Raw genomic sequence first — 20574 nt, 5'->3', positions numbered from 1 at the left:
ATACCAAATATGTGTACTTTTATTGTTTTTGTTTTTTTTTATTTTGAAAAAATGGATTTATTGGGGAATATTTTTTTTTTTTACTGATTTATTTAGCGATTTTTTTTTAATTATTTTTAACACTTTTTTTTTTTTTTTTTTTTACTTTATTACCTTGTCCCAGGTGGGACATCACTGTCCTGTGACAGATCGCTGATCTGTCACATCACAGATCACTGTGACAGATCAGCGATCTGTCACAGGCACTGCTGCAGACTTCCTCATGCCTGCGCTTTGCAGGCAGTGAGGAAGTCAGCTCCCTGCAGGCCCCCGTCGCCATCTTGGATCCGGGGGCCTGTAGGGAAAGAGCCCCCCGCAGCAGCGCTGCACATTGCGCTGCCGTGGGGGGCTCAGGGAAGCACGGAGGGAGCCCCCTCCCTGCCGATGCTTCCCTTTAACCCCCGGTACACTGCGATCGCGTTTGATCGCGGTGTGCAAGGGGTTAACGTGTCGGGGGCGGTCCGTGACCGCCCCTGACACATTGTGCCGGGTGTCAGCTATGATAATTAGCTGACACTCGGCCGCGATCAGCGGCGCTCACCACGTGGGCGCCGCTGATCGCGATGACGTAATATTCCGTCCATGGTAATTAGGTCCATGGTCACATGGACGGAATATTACGTCAATTGTAGGTAAGGGGTTAAAGCACTACTTGGCTTCAGCAAAGTTCACCATCTACACGGACAATAATCCGCTAACCCACCTTGAAACGGCAAAGCTCGGGTCACTTCTACAATTTTGAAAGCAAAATGAAAGCAAATAATAATAGTGCCTCATGCACACTGTAGTGTTCCAATATGAAATCAAAGGCATATCGAGGTCAAGAAAAGCCCGGAAGACAAACACGATTAATTAAGACCGGAATTGTACACGCTAATCTTAATGGAGGGAGTGCTGGAGTAAGTTGCACCTAATTCATTTAGCAGTGCATGCGTCCTACTGTATTTAGGTGCATCTTACAAGAGCTGTGCGCCTCTGCCAAAAATATCACTCCAGTCAGGGACTGAATATAAACACATGGGCCATGCACACAGTGAACAAGTCTGTAGGACAGTGTTCACACCACCAAAAGACTGAAACACAGAAAAACACAGTATAACAAACGTATAAAAATACTCTGCTGTAAAAAAGTAACAGTAAACAGCAAGTGCTAGTAAAAAGATGATAACAAAACAGGGTATTTGGTTGATATGTTTTTTGCAAAAAATACTGTGTTTTTCTGTGTTCCAGTCAGGGACTGGAAGACTTTTATGGTATAAATTTGCCTCCCTGACATTGATGCTCCAGTTCTTACCTTGGCTTTTCTAATTTTGGCGAAGCTGATGTGAAAATGCTCATAGTCGCAACATTTTTCTCAAAAATTTTGCTACATTTGAAGGTGCTTTAGGCCAGAATTCTGGCAGAAACACCTTAGGACTCGGGCCCATTATATTTATGCATAAAAGAGTGGAGAGGACATTTAACATGTCTGACACAGACAGAAGAGGGCCCCTTGTGCACGAACAGTATATGGGCTTTTTGGGGTCCAATATATCCTCATAAATAGTGATGAGCGAACATGCTCGAATAAGATGCTACCTGAGAATGAAGGATACCAGCTCACCTGCATCTTGATAACCTCAGAAGCACGGGCCCGCTGTGTCAGGGCGTAAGAAATCCAAGGAAAAGTGTCCAGCTCAACAAATTAGTGAAACCCAAATTTTATTCACCAAAACTTCTTACAGAGAGGATAAAATCATCAGCACAGTGAAAGACAAGTGGTAATATCAACGCCTTTCTGGAGACTAAGCATCTTGACTAAGGGAGCTTAGTCTCCCGAAACGCGTCGATATCACCACTTGTCTTTCACTCTGCTGAAGATTTTATCCTCTCTGTAAGAAGTTTTGGTGAATAAAATTTGGCTTTCATTAATTTGTTGAGCTGGACACTTTTCCTTGGCTACCTGAGAATGCTCGTGTTGTAATCGGTCTCCCTGAGGTCAGTGATTGTTTCATGATGTTGGTCTACTAGGCATTGCTCCCACCTAGCCAGAATCCTACTCCACACTGATGAGGGGCAACACCCCGAAACAGCTGTCTGTGGATGGATACCTGGCCTTGGTATTTCCCTTGTCATATCTGTAAACTCGTAAAGAGCTGGATATTGACTTAAAGGGCCACTTAATATGGTGGTAATGGTGGTTTCCGAAAGGAGCCACCCCTTGGCTGGGTCCTTCCCTGGAGGAAGATCTGGCTAGTCCCGTGTTTGAGACTCTTAAATGAGGCTCCACGGACTTTATTTGCATATTCGTGTTGTAATCGAGCATTTTCGGCGTGCTGTAAAAAATGTTCGAGATGCCGCTGCTGCATTCTTGAGGCTGTTTGACAGCCGCAACACATGCAGTGATAGCCTGTTTCTTGGCCAATCCCTGCATGTGTGTCAACTGTCGAACAGCCGCAGAAGCTGGAGTCATTTTTTCGAGCACGCCGAAAATACTCAATTAAGACATAAGCATGCTCGGGTAACACCTTATCCGAGCACGCTGGCTCATCACTACTCATAATACATATTTCCATCTGCTTTGGGGTAGTAGTCCTTTTGGGCCCCTGTGCAGCTACAAAGATTGCACCAATAGTATGTCTGCCCAGGGCCGGCCCGAGAGATTACGGCGCCCTAGGCGAAACTATTTTGTTGCGCCCCTACTATTCTTGGCAGTAGATGAAAACTTGGGATATAAATTTAGGAGCAAAATAAACCACAACAACAATGATTAATTAACTCTCTCCTAACTCTTTAATCTTCTGAGAAGTTGTATAGGACAAATATATACAAGGTAATCAATAACAACACAAAACAAAAACGACCATAGGTAACTAAAGTTTTTGTTTCCTTGCCTTTTTTTTTTTGAAAAGGATGACACTAAGTCACTGAGATTAATTTGTTTAGCAACTTCAGATTCTATCGAAATTGTTGCCAACCCAACCAACCTCTCTTGTGTCATATTTGCCCTTAAATATGTACACTTTTCTTTCCATCCCCAAAACTTTTTGCCTTTTGAAAAGATTTTTTATAATTTTTTCTATTTTTTCTCTGGCGCCCCCTTTGGGTCGGCGCCCTAGGCAGCCGCCTAGTTCGCCTATACGTTCGGGCCGGCCCTGTGTCTGCCGTTGAATGTAGTAGGAAAGTAGTGTGAGTACATAAGAAAATTCTATGGGACACGAGCAATGAACTTATTATGGACTCTTCCCATTCTTCGGTTTGGCCTCTGACTCTCATCACCGATGACATGTAATGCATGCATAGGGCTGGCGGCAGTGGTCAATCAGGCATGTACGTCAGGCCTCGCTGACAGGATCACTGGAGGAAGACTAGCATTGTTACTGGGGGAGGCGTGACTTGAGAAATGTTAGTTTCAGAACAGCTAGAAACAGAAAATGCTGAAGAAAAGGGAAGTACATGGGAGGGGGCAGCAGCATTAGGTGACTATGAAACTTCGCTGAGATCACGTGAAATAGGTTTTGTACTTAAAAAAAACTTGAAGGAATGAGTTTCATACTTTTTCTGGTAGACATTTGCAGTTGTACTTTACAGTGATTCTTTCACAAAGGAGAAATCAACCCTTACTCCAGGGCTCTGAGCCTGCCACATACCAGCAGGAAAGGAAGAAGACCCCATGGTTTTTGGGTGTATGGACAGGGTGGCTCTGTTGCCATGTGTCTTGGTCATTTGGTCCTCCACAGCATTTATTGCCTCTTACATCTTCGCAGTGCTTGAGGGACATGTGGTTCCTTTTGTACCTTATATCAGGTAAGATGAGACTTTCTATTAATGAAATCAGTGTCTGTATTAAGTGTCGGAATTATATCTTATACTGTGATTGCTTTCTGCTTGTCTGAGATATGGCAAAGGAAATCTGTGCAGTTTTGGAATTTCCCTTTTTTGTTATCTGTTATTTTCATCTGTCAGTGAGACCACAAACAGTAGTTTGGCAGAGTTATATGTGCACGTCTAGGCTAGGGTCGTACTAGCATATATTCTCTCAGCGGAGAGAATAAGGGTCGATTATCTTAACCCCACTCTGATCAGAGGTTGATAAGAGTTTGATTAGAGTGTGAGCCAACTCTCTTGGATGAGGAGAAAAAAATGTCTCCATCTTAACCATTCTGTTAATTTGTGGAAATTGTACTGCACTCAGATGTCATCTGAGTGCAGTCTGATGTTTTACATGCACTCATTGCCTTGCATGGCAGAGTGCAATCCGAAAACTCTGGCATGTTGCATTTTTTTCCCTAGACCGGCTCTGTGCAAAAAAAAGCATGGACATGTGCACGGCTCCTCAAAATAACATTGGTCTGAATGTGGTCCGATGCTCTCTCAGATCGCACTCGGAGTGATAATATGATCATGTGCATATGTCCTTGTGGGGTTCTATATCCAGGGCAATTTCTCTATAATATATATACAGTATATATATATATATACAGTATATACAGTATATATTATACATATACAGTGTCGGACTGGGGTGCCAAGGGCCCACCAGTAACCTTGATTTTGGGGGGCCCACCTTTTATCTGCATACAAATATTACACTACTCTAGTTCACACATTTACCTATATCTCTATATAATAATAATCTGGGAAGTTTGGTTACCGATTGATGAGAGGCTGTTTTTTTCTGTACAGAATGAATCAAGTGAATTATGCCGTGTACTGCCCATACCCCACCCATACACTGGGGTTGGGGGTCCAGATCTGCACAAGGGCCCAACAAGGGACTCCCTTGTTAACCTATGGGCCAGTCCGAGCCTGTATATATAATATATATATATATATATATACTTTCTTCTCACCCCCAATGGGGGTGGTCTTTTTTGTCCTTCCTCATTCTTGGGTCCTCTACCAGAGGCCTGGGAGTTTGAGGGTTCTGCGCAGGAACTTAGTTGTTTCCAGTATTGCGCTTTTCTTGGCAGATAGCTCAGATGTTGCTCCTGGGATCTGTTGTAGCCATTTTCCCAACTTAGGGGTCACTGCTCCAAGTGCTCCAAGTGCTCCTATCACCACTGGAATCACTGTTGCCTTCACCTTCCACATATTCTCCAGTTCTCCTTTGATATCTCTCCAGCTTCTCATATTCGTTAGGGTGAAGACCGCCATGCATTGTGAGGAGCTTTCGTGCATTCACATCTGCAGCTTCCATCTTTTCTTTTGGCCAACACACTATGTCAGCAGGGTATCTGATAACTGGCAGGGCCTATGTATTGATGGCGTGGATTTTATTCTTCCCATTGAGCTGGCTCTTCAGGACCTGTCTTACCCTTTGATGGTATTTGGATGTTGCTGCTTTTCTTGCCTCCTCATCATGGTTACTGTATTCCAGTGGGATGCCGAGGTTCTTGTAGCATGTCTGTACATCTGCTATGTACCCTGCTGGTAATTCCACTCCATCAGTCTTGACTACCTTGCCTCTCATTATTACCAACCTGCCACACTTCTCTAGTCCAAAGGACATCACGATGTCTTCACTGTAGATCCTTGTCAGGTGGATCAGTGAATTGATGTCTTGTTCGGTTTTTTCGCATCCATGTAGAGGAGGTGGCTGATGGTGCTTCCACTCTTGAACTTGTATCCATAGCCAGACTCTGTAATTGTCTGACTGAGGGGATTCAAGCCAATAAAGAACAGCAAAGGGGACAGTGCATCATCTTGGTATATGCCGCATTTGATGGTCAGTTGTGCTAGTTGTCTTGAGTTGACTTCCAATGTTGTTCTCCATAGCCCTATTGAGTTTCTGGGGAAGGTTCTTAATTTCCTGTTGACATTGTAGAGAGCCAAGCATTCACAGATCCATGTGTGTGGTATTGAGTCATAGGCTTTCCTATAGTCAATCTAGGCTGTGCTGAGATTGGTCTGTCTGGATCTTGAGTCTTGAGTGACTGCTCTATCTACTAGGAGCTGATGCTTAGAGCCTCTGATGTTGGTCCCAATGCCTTTCTGAGCTGGATTCATGTACTGGTTCATATAGTTCTGTAGCTTGGTGGCTGTGATGCCTCACAGGAGTTTCCATGTTGTTGTAAGGCATTTGTGAGGATTCTTCATGATCAGCACTGTTCCTCCTTGTGTAAGCCAGGCTGGGTGGTGACCTGCTTCTAGCAGTTGGTTCATCTGCTTTGCCATGCGCTCATGTACTGCTGTTAACTTTTTTAGGGTACGTTCACACATCAGTTTTTTTGCCATCAGTCACAATCTGTTGGCTAGCGGATCCGGTGAAAAAACAGATCCGTTGCATAGTTTTTTCCATCCGTTTCTTCCGTTTTTCGATGGATCCGTTTTTTAAAAGCCGGCAATTTAGTGCACAGTACAGTAAAAATCACACTTACATGTTAGAATCAAAAGAATAGATATATACACATAGAATATATATACATATATTTATAGTTCATAGAGTTCTATATAGCATAATAGCCGCTAAATCAATTGTTGGCTTCTGTAAAATCATTCCCGAACCCATGATATGACACATGGTTTACATGGCTTACATATAGTAAACCATGTCATATCAAAATGATCTATATATGTCAGTGTTTAATCAATTCAGTAGCTTGTGTTAGGAAAAATTTGGAACTCTAGGGGTTGAATTTAAGGCTATAATCGCATAAAAAAATTGCGTGGGCTCCCGCGCAATTTTCTCTGCCAGAGAGTGAAAAAAGCCAGTGAGTGAGGGCAGATATTAATAGCCTAGAGAGGGACCATTGTTTTTGGCCCCCCCGGCTAAAAAAATCTGCCCCCAGCCACCCCAGAATAGGCGCATCTATAGGATGCGCCTTTTCTGGCACTTAGCCTCTCTATTCCCATGGCCTTTAGCAGTGGCTCATGGGTTAATAATAATGGGATAATGTCACCTTGCTATTGAAAGGTGACATTAAGCCAGGTTAATAATGGAGAGGTGTCAATAAGACACCTCTCCATTATTAACCCTAGAGTAGTAAAGGGTTAAAAAAGACACACACACACACACACACACACACACATTAATTAAAAATTATTTTCCTGAAATAAATACACAAAGTTTTTGACCAAATTTATTATTCTGTCAATCCAAAAAAAGCCCTTGTTCTGTAAAAAAATAAAATAAAAAACCAACAATAGACATACCTCTCCGCCATTCAGTCAGGTCCCCCACTGCAATCCATCACAAGGGGTTAACTAGTTTACAACAGGGACTGGTGCTAATGCTACCAGCCCCACTGTAAACCACTGCAGAATGAATGAATTCATCTCTGCGCAGGTGCCCTGGCTGACGGGAGATGAACTGATTAGTGTGGGAAAGTTTCTGAACTCTTTCTCACACTCTTGAGTTCACCTCAGGTCAGCCGGGAACTCCGTGCAGCCTCACCGACTACCACTGACGTCACTGAGGTTGTAAGGAATCCCCGGCTGACCTGAGGTGATCTGACAGCGTGGGAAAAAGTTCAGAAACTTTCCCACGCTATCGAGTTTTTCATTCTAGCAAACGATGGACAGTGACGGATCTGTCGCTGTCCAATTTTTTGACGGACACAAAAAACGTTGTTTTGTGCGTCGCGTCTGGCCGCCAGACAAAATTTTTTCAAAGGATCCGGCGAATGAAACGGAGGCAATCCGTCGCTAATACAAGTCTGTGAGAAAAAACAGATCCAGCGGCACTTTGGGTGGTTCTTTGGAGAACAGGGCATTTATCCTCTGGGCCTCAGCCTCTCTAGTGTATCTCCCTAGCCTTTGTTTAGCATTCTCTAGGGCTTCAGTTAGGGTCATGCCTTTGTACTTGTCCAGCTTGGTCCTATTCTTGATCTTTACACCTTTCTATATTTCTGTTAGTTGGCTGACTTCCCTTCGTGTCACCTTGATCTTTGTCTCCAGTCTTCTTTTCCAAGGGGGACAGGTACTTCTGTTGTGCTTGCTGGTTGTATAGCCAAGCAGTTCCATGATTGCTGAGGCAGTAGCATAGATCAGTATATTAGTTTGAGTTATGGTGGTGGCAGGTATTGATGTAAGTGCTCTATTGGCATCTTCTAGCATACTGTCTGGTGGTGGTTTCTTTGCAGAGCCTTGGCAGTTGATCTTTGGTATTGATGGTACTTAGTTTATCTAAGATCTTCTGCAGCTGAGAGAGCACTGCAGCTGATTTGAATCAGAAGATATGTATATTTTGTAATTATTCTGTTTGGAAATAAAGAGAACAGTGAATATGCACTACTTTTTAAAGGTGATCATGGCATGTGATGTAGTTGTACTGTATGTAGAATTATTGGCTTTGGAAGAAATTCTCATTTTTTCCATCCACATAGCGACTTTCTATCCTATTGGTTTGATTTGCCTGAGTGTGCATGTTCATTGCAATGAGGAGTGGGTTAAAGATTAGGCCACTGCCAGACATTTCTGTCCGAAAATGACCTCTGATGGTTTGGTTATGTTGAAACCCAACGTGCCCAATTCTTCCCCCGATTTCTGTCATTAGTAGATAATTTGAGCTCCATATACACTGGTATGTTGGTCGATCCTGTTGGTCGATCGTCTATCATGTATTATATCGAGCATTAAAAATGTTTTAGTATAGATTAGCTCTATACTAATGAAATATATAGAGTAATTCCCTATTAATGGACTTGTTGCCCTTGCAATTCATCTCAATAATGGAACAGGGAAGTAGAAAGAAATGTAAATTTATGGCTATTGGCTATACTTCTTTATAGAATGGCCGCAAAGGAAGTTATTCTGATCTTCAGTATGCATTATCCATTATCTAATACATAACAGTGACGTGTGTAAGCCTACACTGTAGGTGGCCAACACAGAGGAGAGTAAGAGAAGTAGGTAGATAACACGGATCAAGAAATGCAATTACACAAAATCATTGTGTCATCATCAGTCCTCAGAGAGTAACCTATGTACCTCTGGCAATCACATGACTACATGTACAGATAGCCAAACACCTATATCCTATGATTTATTAATGTGTAGCCTACGTGTTGGATGGTTTTAAAGTGGATTTAAGATGTGTCTTATTTTAGCTCACTGTCTGCTATTTCTCTAAAAAAGCAGAGTTTTTTTTCGAATCTCATACAAAGTCTTTAAATCCGTATAATCTGAAAACACTTAAAGGGAAGGTGCCATAAGAAAATATTTTTTCACCAATTGAAAAAATGAAAATGATTAATGTTTTATTTTTTAAATATTATAATTTGTTTTTCATTAAGTTAAATAAATATAAGAAATAATTTAAAAAGGTTTGGTAGTTCCACTTTTAAGTATTAGAGGCAGCAGCTGCTCAAATTTTCTATGAAAACCTAGTGTACAACCAGATCACATTATGGCTGCAGTAAATGTGGACGGGTTCCGGTCACATGTGTGTGATGTCACTCCTCTCCTCCCCTTCTGGGTGTTTGTAAAATGATAAGAAAGGGTGAAGTTTAGGATCCCCGTGAGGAGCCATTTTGTTGGTGACTGCAAAGTGATACTGAGAAGTTGACAGTGTCACTGAGGACGGTTGGTAGCACTAATTCTGTTAGCTGGTGCTGCTCGCTGTATCATAAGCTGGGGTAAGATACATGGAGTGTATCACGTGCGCTATTAGATACTCTTAGACAAACATGTTGGGATTAGATACAGGGCTAAGTGTAGTGAATCACTTGATGGGATTAGATATCGAGCTCAACTGAGTTTATCACACAGGATGAAATAAGAAACACAGTATCTAATGTATGTAATGTATGACCTGGCTCCGTCCATAGAATCATAGAGATGGAAGGGACCTCCTGGGCCATCTGGTCCAACCCCTGTTCAAAGCAGGATTCACTAAATCATCCCAGACAGATGTCTGTCCAGCCTCTGTTTGAAGACTTCCATGTAAGGAAAACTCACCACCTCTCCTGTTCCACTCATTGATCACCCTGTCAAAAAAATTTTTTTCTAATATTTAATCTGTGTCTCCTCCCATTCAGTTTTGTCCCATTGCTTCTAGTCTTTCCTTGTGCAAATGAGAATAAAGATGATCCTTCTACAATGTGACAGCTCTTGAGATATTTGTAGAGAGCTATTAAGTTTCTTCTCAGTCTTCTTTTTTGCAAGCATTCCCAAATACCTTAACCGTTCCGCATAGGACATTGTTTGCAGACCGGTCACCATTCTGGTCGCTTTTCTCTGAACTTGCTCCAGTTTGTTGATGTCTTTTTTAAAATGTGTTGCCCAAAACTGGACACATTATTCCAGATGAGGTCTGACCGAAAAGGATTAGAGGGGGATAACGACTTCAGTGCGATGTAGACTGTATGCTTCTATTAATACATCCCAGAATTACATTTGCCTTTTATTGCTCCTGCATCACACTGTTGACTTATGTTTAGTTTATGATCTATTAGTATACCCAAATCTTTTTCACATGTGCTGTTGCTTAGCCCTATTCCACCCATTCTGTATCTGCTTTTTCCATTTTTATTGCCCAGATGTAGTACTTTGCATTTTTCCTATTAAATCCATTCTATTAGTTGCTGCCCACTGCTCCAGTTTATTTATATCTTTTTGAATCCTCTCTCTCTCTTTTCTCTAGTATTAGCTATCCCTCTTAGCTTTGTGTCATCAGCAAATTTAATCAGTGTGTCCACTACATTACTGTTCCCAAAGTAGTAGAGGGAGTCGGACACACATTGCACTACTGCCCCCATAGAAGTGGACAGAGCAGGGTCACAGATTTCTAAGGGAGCGGTGGTGTAACATGTGACCCTGCTCCGTCCACTTCTATGAGAGAAGTAGTGTAATGTGTGACTCCACTTCTTACACTTTTATGGGAGCAGTGGTGTAATGTTTGAGTGGTGTAATTTGTGACCCTGCTCTGTCCACGTCTAAGGGAGCAGTGGTGTAATGCTTTACCTCACTCCATCCACTACATTACTACTCCCATAGAAGTGGACAGAGCAGGGTCACACAATAATTGCACCCCTTCTCCCACCAAAAATTAATAATATAATAATACTCAGTGGAGTCACAAAAGAACATATGTCATAACTTTGCAGTCCTTACAAAAGAAGAATATTTAGAATTGAGAGTCCTCAGTGGTTGATAGCTTTTAATGGCTAACTGAAAAGATGGTAACACATTGCAAGCTTTCGAGACTACTCAGGTCTCTTCATCAGGCTTGACTAATACAACATCTGAAGAATCACATATTTATACACAAGACAACACAGAAATAACGCAATAGATAAGACAAGTGACATGAAGCAGAGTTGTGATTATGGGAGAGGGATAAACGTAAATATTGGAACAGTTCATAGATAAGGAGAGTAAGGCTGAGTTCACACGTCACGGTTTTTTCGCGTTTTCGCGGTGATTTTAAACTCGCGATTTTGCCGCGAAAACGCAAAAATTAAGCATCCTGTGCAATCCTGTGGGATTCCGCAATGCTGTGCTAATGCTGCGTTTTTTTCCACGGCGGAATCGCTTCGCGGTAAAAAACGCAGCATGCTCATTAATTTAGCAGAATTGCGGCGATTCCGCCCACATAGGAATGCATTGTTCTGCTTACTTTCCGCATGTGGCTGTGCCCAACATGCGATAAGTAAGCAGAACAGTTGCGGATGGTACCCACGGTCCGGAGGAGAGGAGACTGTCCTCGAGGCTGTGGGTACCATATCCCTGTAAAAAATAGAATTAAAATAAAAAATATTGTTATTCTCACCTTCCGGCGTCCCGCGCAGCCTTCCCGCCTCTCTCCACGCTCCCGGTATCTTCCGGTCCCAGTAATCCTTTGCGAGACATGACCGCGATGACGTCGCGATCTCGCGGGAGCGCGACGTCTCGCGGTCATTCGCACAAAGGATTACTGGGAGCGGGTGCGTGGAGACAGGCGGGAAGGCTGCACGGGACGCCGGAAGGTGAGAATAACAATATTTTTTATTTTTTAAATTTTATCTTTTACTACTGATGCTGCATAGGCAAAAGTTGTCATAAATTTATACTCCCAGACTCTTTTGTCTCTCTAACCACTAACCACTAACCATGAGTGGAGAAAAAGTTTTGGTGTTATCATTCATATTCTCTGAAAAAAGGCCAAGAAAGCAAAAATTCTGCCGGGGTATGTAAACTTTTGAGCACAACTGTATGAGCTGATATTATCAGGCTGGGAAGGTCCATGGTTATTGGGCTCTTCCCAGCCTAAAAATCCAAGCCCGTAGCTGCCCCAGAATTGGCGCATAGCCATAGATACTCTGATTATGTCGCTTTGCGCTGCTCTTCCTGGTTGCCCTAGAGTGATGGCAATCGGGGTAATGGTAGTTGGGGTAGATGAAGCTGTGAATTGTCGAAAATCACAGCTGGCATAGTGGCATCAAGCCCTGGGGTTAGTAATGGATTGAAGAAGTTTCTATCAGACATCCCCTTTATTAACCTAGTAATGAAAAAACCCACATCCTGTCCTCTTTGCATAAAAGCACCCCCAAAGTATGATGTTTCCCCCCACATGCTTTATGGTTGGGACCGTGTTCTTGGGGTAGTACTCATCCTTCTTCTTTTTCCAAACATGGCGAGTGGAGTTGATATCAAAAACTTCTATTTGGTCTCATCTGACCACATGAACTTCTCCCATGTATCCTCTGGATCATCCTGATGGTGATTGGCGAACTTCACACAGGGCCTGGACATGTGCTGGCATGAGCAGGTGGACATTGAATGCCCTGCAGCATTTTAATCCATGACTGCCCAAGGCTGAGGAAGATTTACCGTCATCTTGTGTTTCTTCCATTTTCTAATAACTGTTGCAACAGTTGTTGCCTTCTCACCAAGATGCTAACCTATTGTCCTGTAGCCCATCCTAGCCTTGTTCAGGTCTACAATTTTGTCCCTGGTGTCCTTAGACAGCTCTTTGGTCTTGGCCATGGTGGAGAGGTTGGAGTGTAATTGAGTGTGTCCCATCCTGGTATATGGCCCCCATCCTGGTATATGGCTCCTATATATTCAATGCATAGAAAAAAACAACAAACGCTTGTACTTACCTTCCCTGCACTCTCATGCAGCACGCAACTTATTCTGTGTTCAGAGCACAGCAGCGTGATGATTTCCCTGCTGTGCTCTGAACATGTCAGTGGTGAGCACTGATCGCAGCCTGTATTATAATACTGATGACCGGCTGCAATCACCTCTCGCCATCGCTGCAGATATTCACCTCACCGTAGACTTCCATTCCCCAGCACCTCCTCTCCATGCAGGCTCCTGTCACTGAGCAGTATGTGTGATGACAAAGGGAAAGTGGAGCCTGCAGCAAATACTGCAGGCTAGACAAAGATGAGGCCTATCTATTCCCACAGGTGTGACCTGGACAGCCCAGGGGGCGTGCCCAGTTCACAGCTAAGGTGCCTCAATACTAGAGATGCAGTTGAATGGAGATTGATTGCAATCTCTAATGAACAGAGATTGCCATATTTGAGGTGTGTAACTCCTGTTAGTGCTGGCTGCGCTTATACAACTGTTCCTCCTGGCATCATAGATTACGTTCATATGCTCATACAGATACTTCATGACTACTGGCAGCTCTGAGAGCATGATACATCACATCTACATGCAAGCAGGGTAAGCAAAGTATGAGCAGCGCCGGCCTAGACTGCAGTCCATCTGCTCAGAAAACAAAGGACAACACGCAGCGACGTGTCCAGGACCGTGGCACCGCCAACAGATCAAGTCCTTACCAGCAGTCTTTTGCACCCCTTCAACAGGACCTTGGAACCTCGGACCTCGCCCAGTGGTGGCTCTACCCCTCTCTTGGGACTGGGTACCCCAGTATGGGGATACACTTCCCCGGCTTCTTTAGGGACCTCTCAACCACTTGGTATCTTTCTACTAGGCTGACCAGGTCATCCCCATTCCGAGGATCCCCCTGGGCCATCCATGTCTGTACCAACTTAGGAAGGGAATGGACAAACCTGTCTATTACAACCCGCTCCACCATTGGGGCTGGTGTGGAGGACTCCGGCTGTAACTATTTCTGCACCAGGTGGAGTAAATCGAACACCTGGGAGTGAGGTGGCTTATCACCGCAATACGCCCAATGATGAACCCTTTGGACGTGGACAGACATCGTCACCCCTGAGCGAGTGAGTATCTCAGTTTTCAGTTTCCCATATTCCCGGGCACCTTTCAAGGCCAGGTCATAATAAGCCTTCTGGGGCTTGTCGGTTAGATAGAGGGCCAGCAGCTCCGCGCATTGGTCAGAAAAGCCTCTACATCATCACCCGGGGTCATTTTCTGCATCACTTGTCTTACCGCCTTCCGGACATGCGTGTCTTCGCCTGGACTTCTGGCCTGGGTTTCTGGCCTTCCCCGAACTGCCTCGGTAAGCAACTCGATCTGCTGCTGCTGTCTAAATTGGTACTGATGCTGCTACTGCAGTTGCTAGATGAGCAACTTACTCATCTCTTGATGGGCAAGCTGTTGTTGCTGCTGCGCACTCACCAGATGCTTGAGGAGGTCCTCTATTTTGCCGTCAGCTGGCTGGTGGCCTCCTTTACCCAGGACATGCGGTTTTGACCACAACTGCTACTGGAGTTCCTGGAACGATGCCTGCATTCAAAACACCACTTGTAGTAGTTCACGCACATGGCGGCACAGAGAGGTAGGAAAAATGGGAACACCGTCTCTTTAAGTCCTTGTCCTACATCACAGAAGATAAGCATCCAGCAAAACGGCAGTTATACATGGCATGGAATTAACATTCATCTTCTCTCTTCACACAGGTAATCAACTGAGCCACCCTGCATGTATTTACTCCATTCACTGCCAGCAAGCAGCCTGAATGATACAACTTCCCACCTCTGCTGCCTCTATTCTCTGCTGCTATATATCCAAATGGTAATCAACTGAGCCACCCTGCATGTATTTACTCCATTCACTGCCAGCAAGCAGCCTGAATGATACAACTTCCCACCTCTGCTGCCTCTATTCTCTGCTGCTATATATCCAAATGGTAATCAACTGAGCCACCCTGCATGTATTTACTCCATTCATTGCCAGCAAGCAGCCTGAATGATACAACTTCCCACCTCTGCTGCCTCTATTCTCTGCTGCTATATATCCAAATGGTAATCAGCTGAGCCACCCTGCATGTATTTACTCCATTCACTGCCAGCAAGCAGCCTGAATGATACAACTTCCCACCTCTGCTGCCTCTATTCTCTGCTGCTATATATCCAAATGGTAATCAGCTGAGCCACCCTGCATGTATTTACTCCATTCACTGCCAGCAAGCAGCCTGAATGATACAACTTCCCACCTCTGCTGCCTCTATTCTCTGCTGCTATATATCCAAATGGTACAACTCCATACTTCTGCTGCTTTACCATTTTGCTGCATATTTAAATGTGCTTGCTAAAGCTTTGGTATAATTCATTTGTTGCACTGTATGTAATACTTACTGCTTTAGATCTGTGACTGGGGCCTTTCTAGATCTTATCAGGTGGAAGGTGCTATAGCATTTTGCCACATCTTGGTCTAGTGCCTTTGATCATCTAACCATCCCCTGGTGTGCTGGCCCCAGCTGCCAAATTATACCCAACCATCTCCCACAATCCCTCTCTCCTGACCCTGTAGTGTGGCCTATATATGTAGTAGTTGCTAAGGGGAAGCACGCAGTGTGGGGTACAGCACGCAAGCATCCCATAAGCAAAGCATCACAGAAGATAAGCATCCAGCAAAACGGCAGTTATACATGGCAGTTAGTCAGGGCAGGAGTCAGGTAACCCACACTTTGCCTTCCCCTTTAACCATGTGCTTTATTTTTATCCTCCTGTGTTCCCTTGCCATCCACATTCATCACCCTATCCCCCCACGACTCATACACATCAGCCCCTCTATACTTCCTTCTCCCATGTACAGCTCCCACACACTCCTCACCTTCCTGAGAAACCTCAGCCCATCTTGCCCAAACACATCGCAGAAAAAAACTACTTACAATTCCAACAACTATTGGCTCTTTATCTTCCTTCTCCTACTGATTTCAGGGGACATCTCCCCCAACCCTGGTCCACCATCCCCCAACCTCAACCCCTACCCTACCTCATATCGAAACCATAATAATCTTATTAACATTACTTGCTCTCCCTCATCTCCATCTTTTAATTGTGCCCTCTGGAATCCACGGTCTGCTTGTAACAAGCTTCCTTTCCTACACAACTACTTTCTGAACAACTCTCTTAATCTGTTGGCCCTCACTGAAACCTGGATTCAGGATTCTGACACTGTCTCTCCTGCTGCCATTTCCTACGGTGGCTTACAATTCTCTCACTCCCCGAGACCCACAAACAGACATGGTGGTGGAGTTGGCATACTCCTGTCCCCACAATGCACTTTCCAGGTCATCCCCCCAGTTCCATCACTCTCATTCCCTTCTTTTGAGGTCCACACCATCAGGCTCTTCCGTCCCCTCTCCCTCAGGGTAGCGGTCATATACCGGCCCCCAGGCTCACCCACCCACTTCCTTGACCACTTTTCAGCCTGGCTGCCACACTTCATGTCCTCAGAACTACCAACCCTCATCCTGGGAGACTTCAACATCCCCATTAACAGCCCTAATTCCACATCTGCATCCCAGCTTCTATCACTAACCACCTCTCTAGGCCTCTCACAGCTTTCAACCTCTGAGACACATAAGGACGGTAACACCCTTGATCTGGTCTTCTGCCGGCTCTGTTCAATCTCCCACCTTAACAACTCACCGCTTCCACTCTCTGACCACAACATCCTCTCCTTCACGCTCACAAATCCTCGCCCACCCCAGCTCATTCCTACCTACCACACAGTCAGAAATCTACAAGCTATTAACCCTCAGACACTTTCAGATTCCCTACACTCATCTCTGTCCCCAATCTCCTCTCTTTCCAGTCCTAATCGGGCTGTTCATCACTACAATGACACTCTTAGAAGCACCCTTGACCAAGTAGCTCCCCTCACCCTCAGAACCTCCAAGCACAGAGTAAAACAGCCCTGGCTTACATCGCAAACTCAACTTCTCCAGCGATGCTCCAGGAGTGCTGAACGCCTATGGAGAAAAACCCGCACACCAGAAGACTTCATCCATTTCAAATTTATGTTAAGAACCTATAACGCTGCCCTTCACCTTGCCAAACAAACCTACTTCACCACCCTGATCTCCTCACTAGCCAACAACCCCAAGAAACTTTTTGACACTTTTCACTCCCTCCTCAGGCCAAAAGCACAAGCCCCTATCACAGACATTTGTGCTGATGACCTGGCCTCCCACTTTACAGAAAAAATAGATAATATCCGTCAAGAAATCTGCTCCCAACCACCAAGTGCTGTGACTCCCATCCCTTCCTACATCTCCCCTGGCTCACTCTCCACATTTGATCCCATCACAGAAGAAGAAGTCTCCAGACTCCTCTCTTCTTCTCGTCCAACTACATGCACTACCGACCCCATGCCCTCACATCTCCTCCAGTCTCTCTCTCCAGTTGTCACAACCCACCTAACTACAATCTTTAATCTCTCCCTCTCCTCGGGCATTTTCCCATCCTCCTTCAAACACGCCATCGTTACTCCATTACTAAAGAAACCTGCTCTCAACCCATCCTGCACAAACAACTACAGACCAGTCTCCAATCTCCCCTTCATCTCTAAACTTTTGGAACGCCTAGTTTACTCCCGCCTTACCCGTTACCTCTCCATTCACTCCCTTCTAGACCCTTCACAGTCCGGCTTCCGCCCCCTACATTCGACTGAAACTGCACTCATCAAAGTGACCAATGACCTTCTGACAGCAAAACGTAACGGTGACCACTCTCTGCTCATTCTTCTTAACCTATCTGCAGCTTTCGATACTGTTGACCACCATCTCCTACTCTCTAGGCTCCAGTCACTAGGCATTAAGGACACTGCTCTCTCCTGGTTCTCTTCCTATCTCTCTGACCGCTCCTTCAGTGTTTTGTTCTCTGGCTCCACGTCATCTCCTCTTCCTCTTGCTGTCGGGGTACCTCAGGGCTCAGTCCTTGGCCCCCTTCTTTTCTCTCTCTACACGGCCCCAATTGGACAGACCATCAGTAGATTTGGCTTTCAGTACCATCTTTATGCTGATGACACACAACTATACACGTCTTCCCCCGACCTTACCCCCCGCTGTACTACAGAACGCCAGTGACTGTCTGTCCGCAGTCTCCAATATCATGTCCGCTCTCTATCTGAAACTCAACCTCTCCAAAACTGAACTTCTTCTGCTCCCACCGTCTACTAACTTCCCTAAATCTGACATTTCCCTCTCCGTGGGTGGTACCACAATAACACCCCAGCAGTAGGTGCGCTGTCTGGGTGTTATGTTTGACACCAATCTCTCCTTCACATCCCATATACAATCCCTTGCCCGCTCTTGCCGCTTACACCTAAAGAACATCTCTAGAATCCGCCCTTTTCTCACTATGGAAACAACAAAAACCCTCACTGTTGCATTGATCCACTCTCGCCTGGATTACTGCAATGCTCTATTAATTGGCCTCCCCGTCACTCGACTATCCCCTCTCCAGTCCATACTTAATGCAGCGGCCAGGATCGTCCATCTGGGTAACCGGTACTCGGACGGGTCCGCTCTTCGCCAGTCCTTACATTGGCTGCCCATTCATTATAGGATCCAATTCAAAGTACTTGTTCTCACCCACAAAGCTCTCCACAGTGCGGCACCCCCTTACATCTCTTCTCTCATTTCTGTCTATCGGCCTAGCCGATCGCTGCGCTCTGCAAACGACTTTCGACTAACCTCTGCACTAATCCGTACCTCCCACTCCCGACTCCAAGACTTCTCCCGTGCTGCTCCTATCCTCTGGAATGCTCTACCCCAAGAAATCAGGACTATCCACAATTTGCATAGTTTTAGGCGCTCCCTCAAAACACACCTGTTCAGAGCGGCCTATCACGTTCACTAATCAAAGTCATTCTATGTGTAAGTGTGCGTGTGTAGCCCATTCACTATCTCCATCCATCCTTCACTCCCGCAAGATGGCTGGACCTTCAATGTAAATACACCATTGTAAATATACACCTGTACTCTGTATCTCCCTCACCTCATTGTAGATTGTAAGCTCTCACGAGCAGGGTCGTCTTATTTCGTCTTATTTTGCTTTAATTATTGTATTGTTAGCGTTGTTACTTATGACTTGTGTTTTGAAACTGTTAAACTGTAAAGCGCTGCGGAATATGTTGGCGCTATATAAATAAAGATTATTATTATTATTATTATTGTTGGTTTATTATCAGTCAGCATTAACCAACTCATGGGAACAAAACTCAGCCTTTCTTACTAAAACAGGAACAAAACAACAAAAGGAAAAACAGCAATGCTGCAACACAGTCTGTATGTTGCGGGAGGCACCCCACTCTGGAGCAGCACAGGTTCACTCTGTGCTCAACGAGCTATAAAGCCTCTGGAGACACCTCTCTCCAGGCTAGCTGAACCCTGGTTTTGAATGCCGGCGCCTGCACTGTGACAAGAGTTCTCAGGCATGCCCCAGCCCCGCATTGTGAATACATCATAACACACTGCGGGGCGGGATCTGGGGCCTCCACAACACGCAGGCGCAATAGCTTGATGTCGGTTCTCGGGCAGCTCGCACTGTGCATGCCCGAGAACTCTTGTCACAGCGGAGGCGCCGGCATTCAAAACGGGAGGAGGCAGCGACGCACAGGGGCATCATGATGGATGGATGGTGGGCGGTGCCCAGACACAGGACAGAGGCATGGTGGACGGATGGTAGGTGGCTGATACAGGGGGACACACCATACTTATGGGACACATTACAGGTATGAGGAGCTATTTATAAAGGTCGATATTTCAGCATTACTAGGGGTCAGAAAAAGAACCGCCACCTTCACAGAATGCAGCCTTAGTGCTGCTGAAGGTGGCTCTTTAACTGAAAAACCCCCTGGGGGGGGTGACAGGTTCCCTTTAAACCACATACTGCTTCTATCACAAGAGCATGGCATCTGAGAAGAAGAGTTCGGATGATCCATTGTCCGCCTGCAGTCCAGACCTTTCATCAATAAAAATATTTGGCATAATGTGAAATGAAAAATCCAGCAAAGAAGACCCATGATTGCTGAGCAGCTAGAATCCTACACTACATAGGAATGGCACAACATTCCTCTCCCAAAATCCCAGAAATGTGTCCTGTTATTTACCAGATGTTTTTAGACTGTTGGGGGGGATGCTACACAATGGTAAACATGGCTCTTTCCCAACTATTTTGAGATGTTTTGCTGACATCAATTTCTAAATGAGTTATTTCTGGTAGTACGGATGGACCATGAAAACATTTCCATGATGTGTGCAAAACTGTAAAGCGCTGCGGAATTTGTTAGCGCTATATAAAAATAAAGATTATTATTATTATTATTATGATGTCACACCAATATTACTGGTATAAAATGGCCTATGATAATATGAGAACAAGGGAGCGGTTTTTCAAGTCTGAAAAATGTTCTTGATCTTGCTAAATGGAAAAAATTAATCTGTTATACACGCAGGTAACACAC

At 44.8% G+C, this 20574-nt stretch overlaps 1 protein-coding gene across 1 annotated transcript in view; it reads left to right on the top strand.

The window, feature by feature from the left end:
* The first annotated feature begins 3473 nt into the window (after positions 1-3473).
* DRAM1 (DNA damage regulated autophagy modulator 1) overlaps positions 3474-20574 on the top strand; it is a 92351-nt gene continuing 75250 nt past the window's right edge. The window contains exon 1 of the mRNA XM_073575173.1: positions 3474-3825. Within this exon, the coding sequence (XP_073431274.1) occupies positions 3692-3825 (134 nt within the window). The 5' untranslated portion in view covers positions 3474-3691. The remainder of the gene's footprint in view (positions 3826-20574) is intronic.

The sequence above is a fragment of the Dendrobates tinctorius genome, unplaced genomic scaffold (genome assembly GCF_039654945.1).
Source record: "Dendrobates tinctorius isolate UK_male_01 unplaced genomic scaffold, ASM3965494v1 ptg000043l, whole genome shotgun sequence".
In the NCBI taxonomy this organism is placed as follows: Eukaryota; Metazoa; Chordata; class Amphibia; order Anura; family Dendrobatidae; genus Dendrobates; species Dendrobates tinctorius.
The sequence above is the reverse complement of the archived record's forward strand: the minus strand, read 5'-3'. Positions and strand labels throughout refer to the sequence as shown.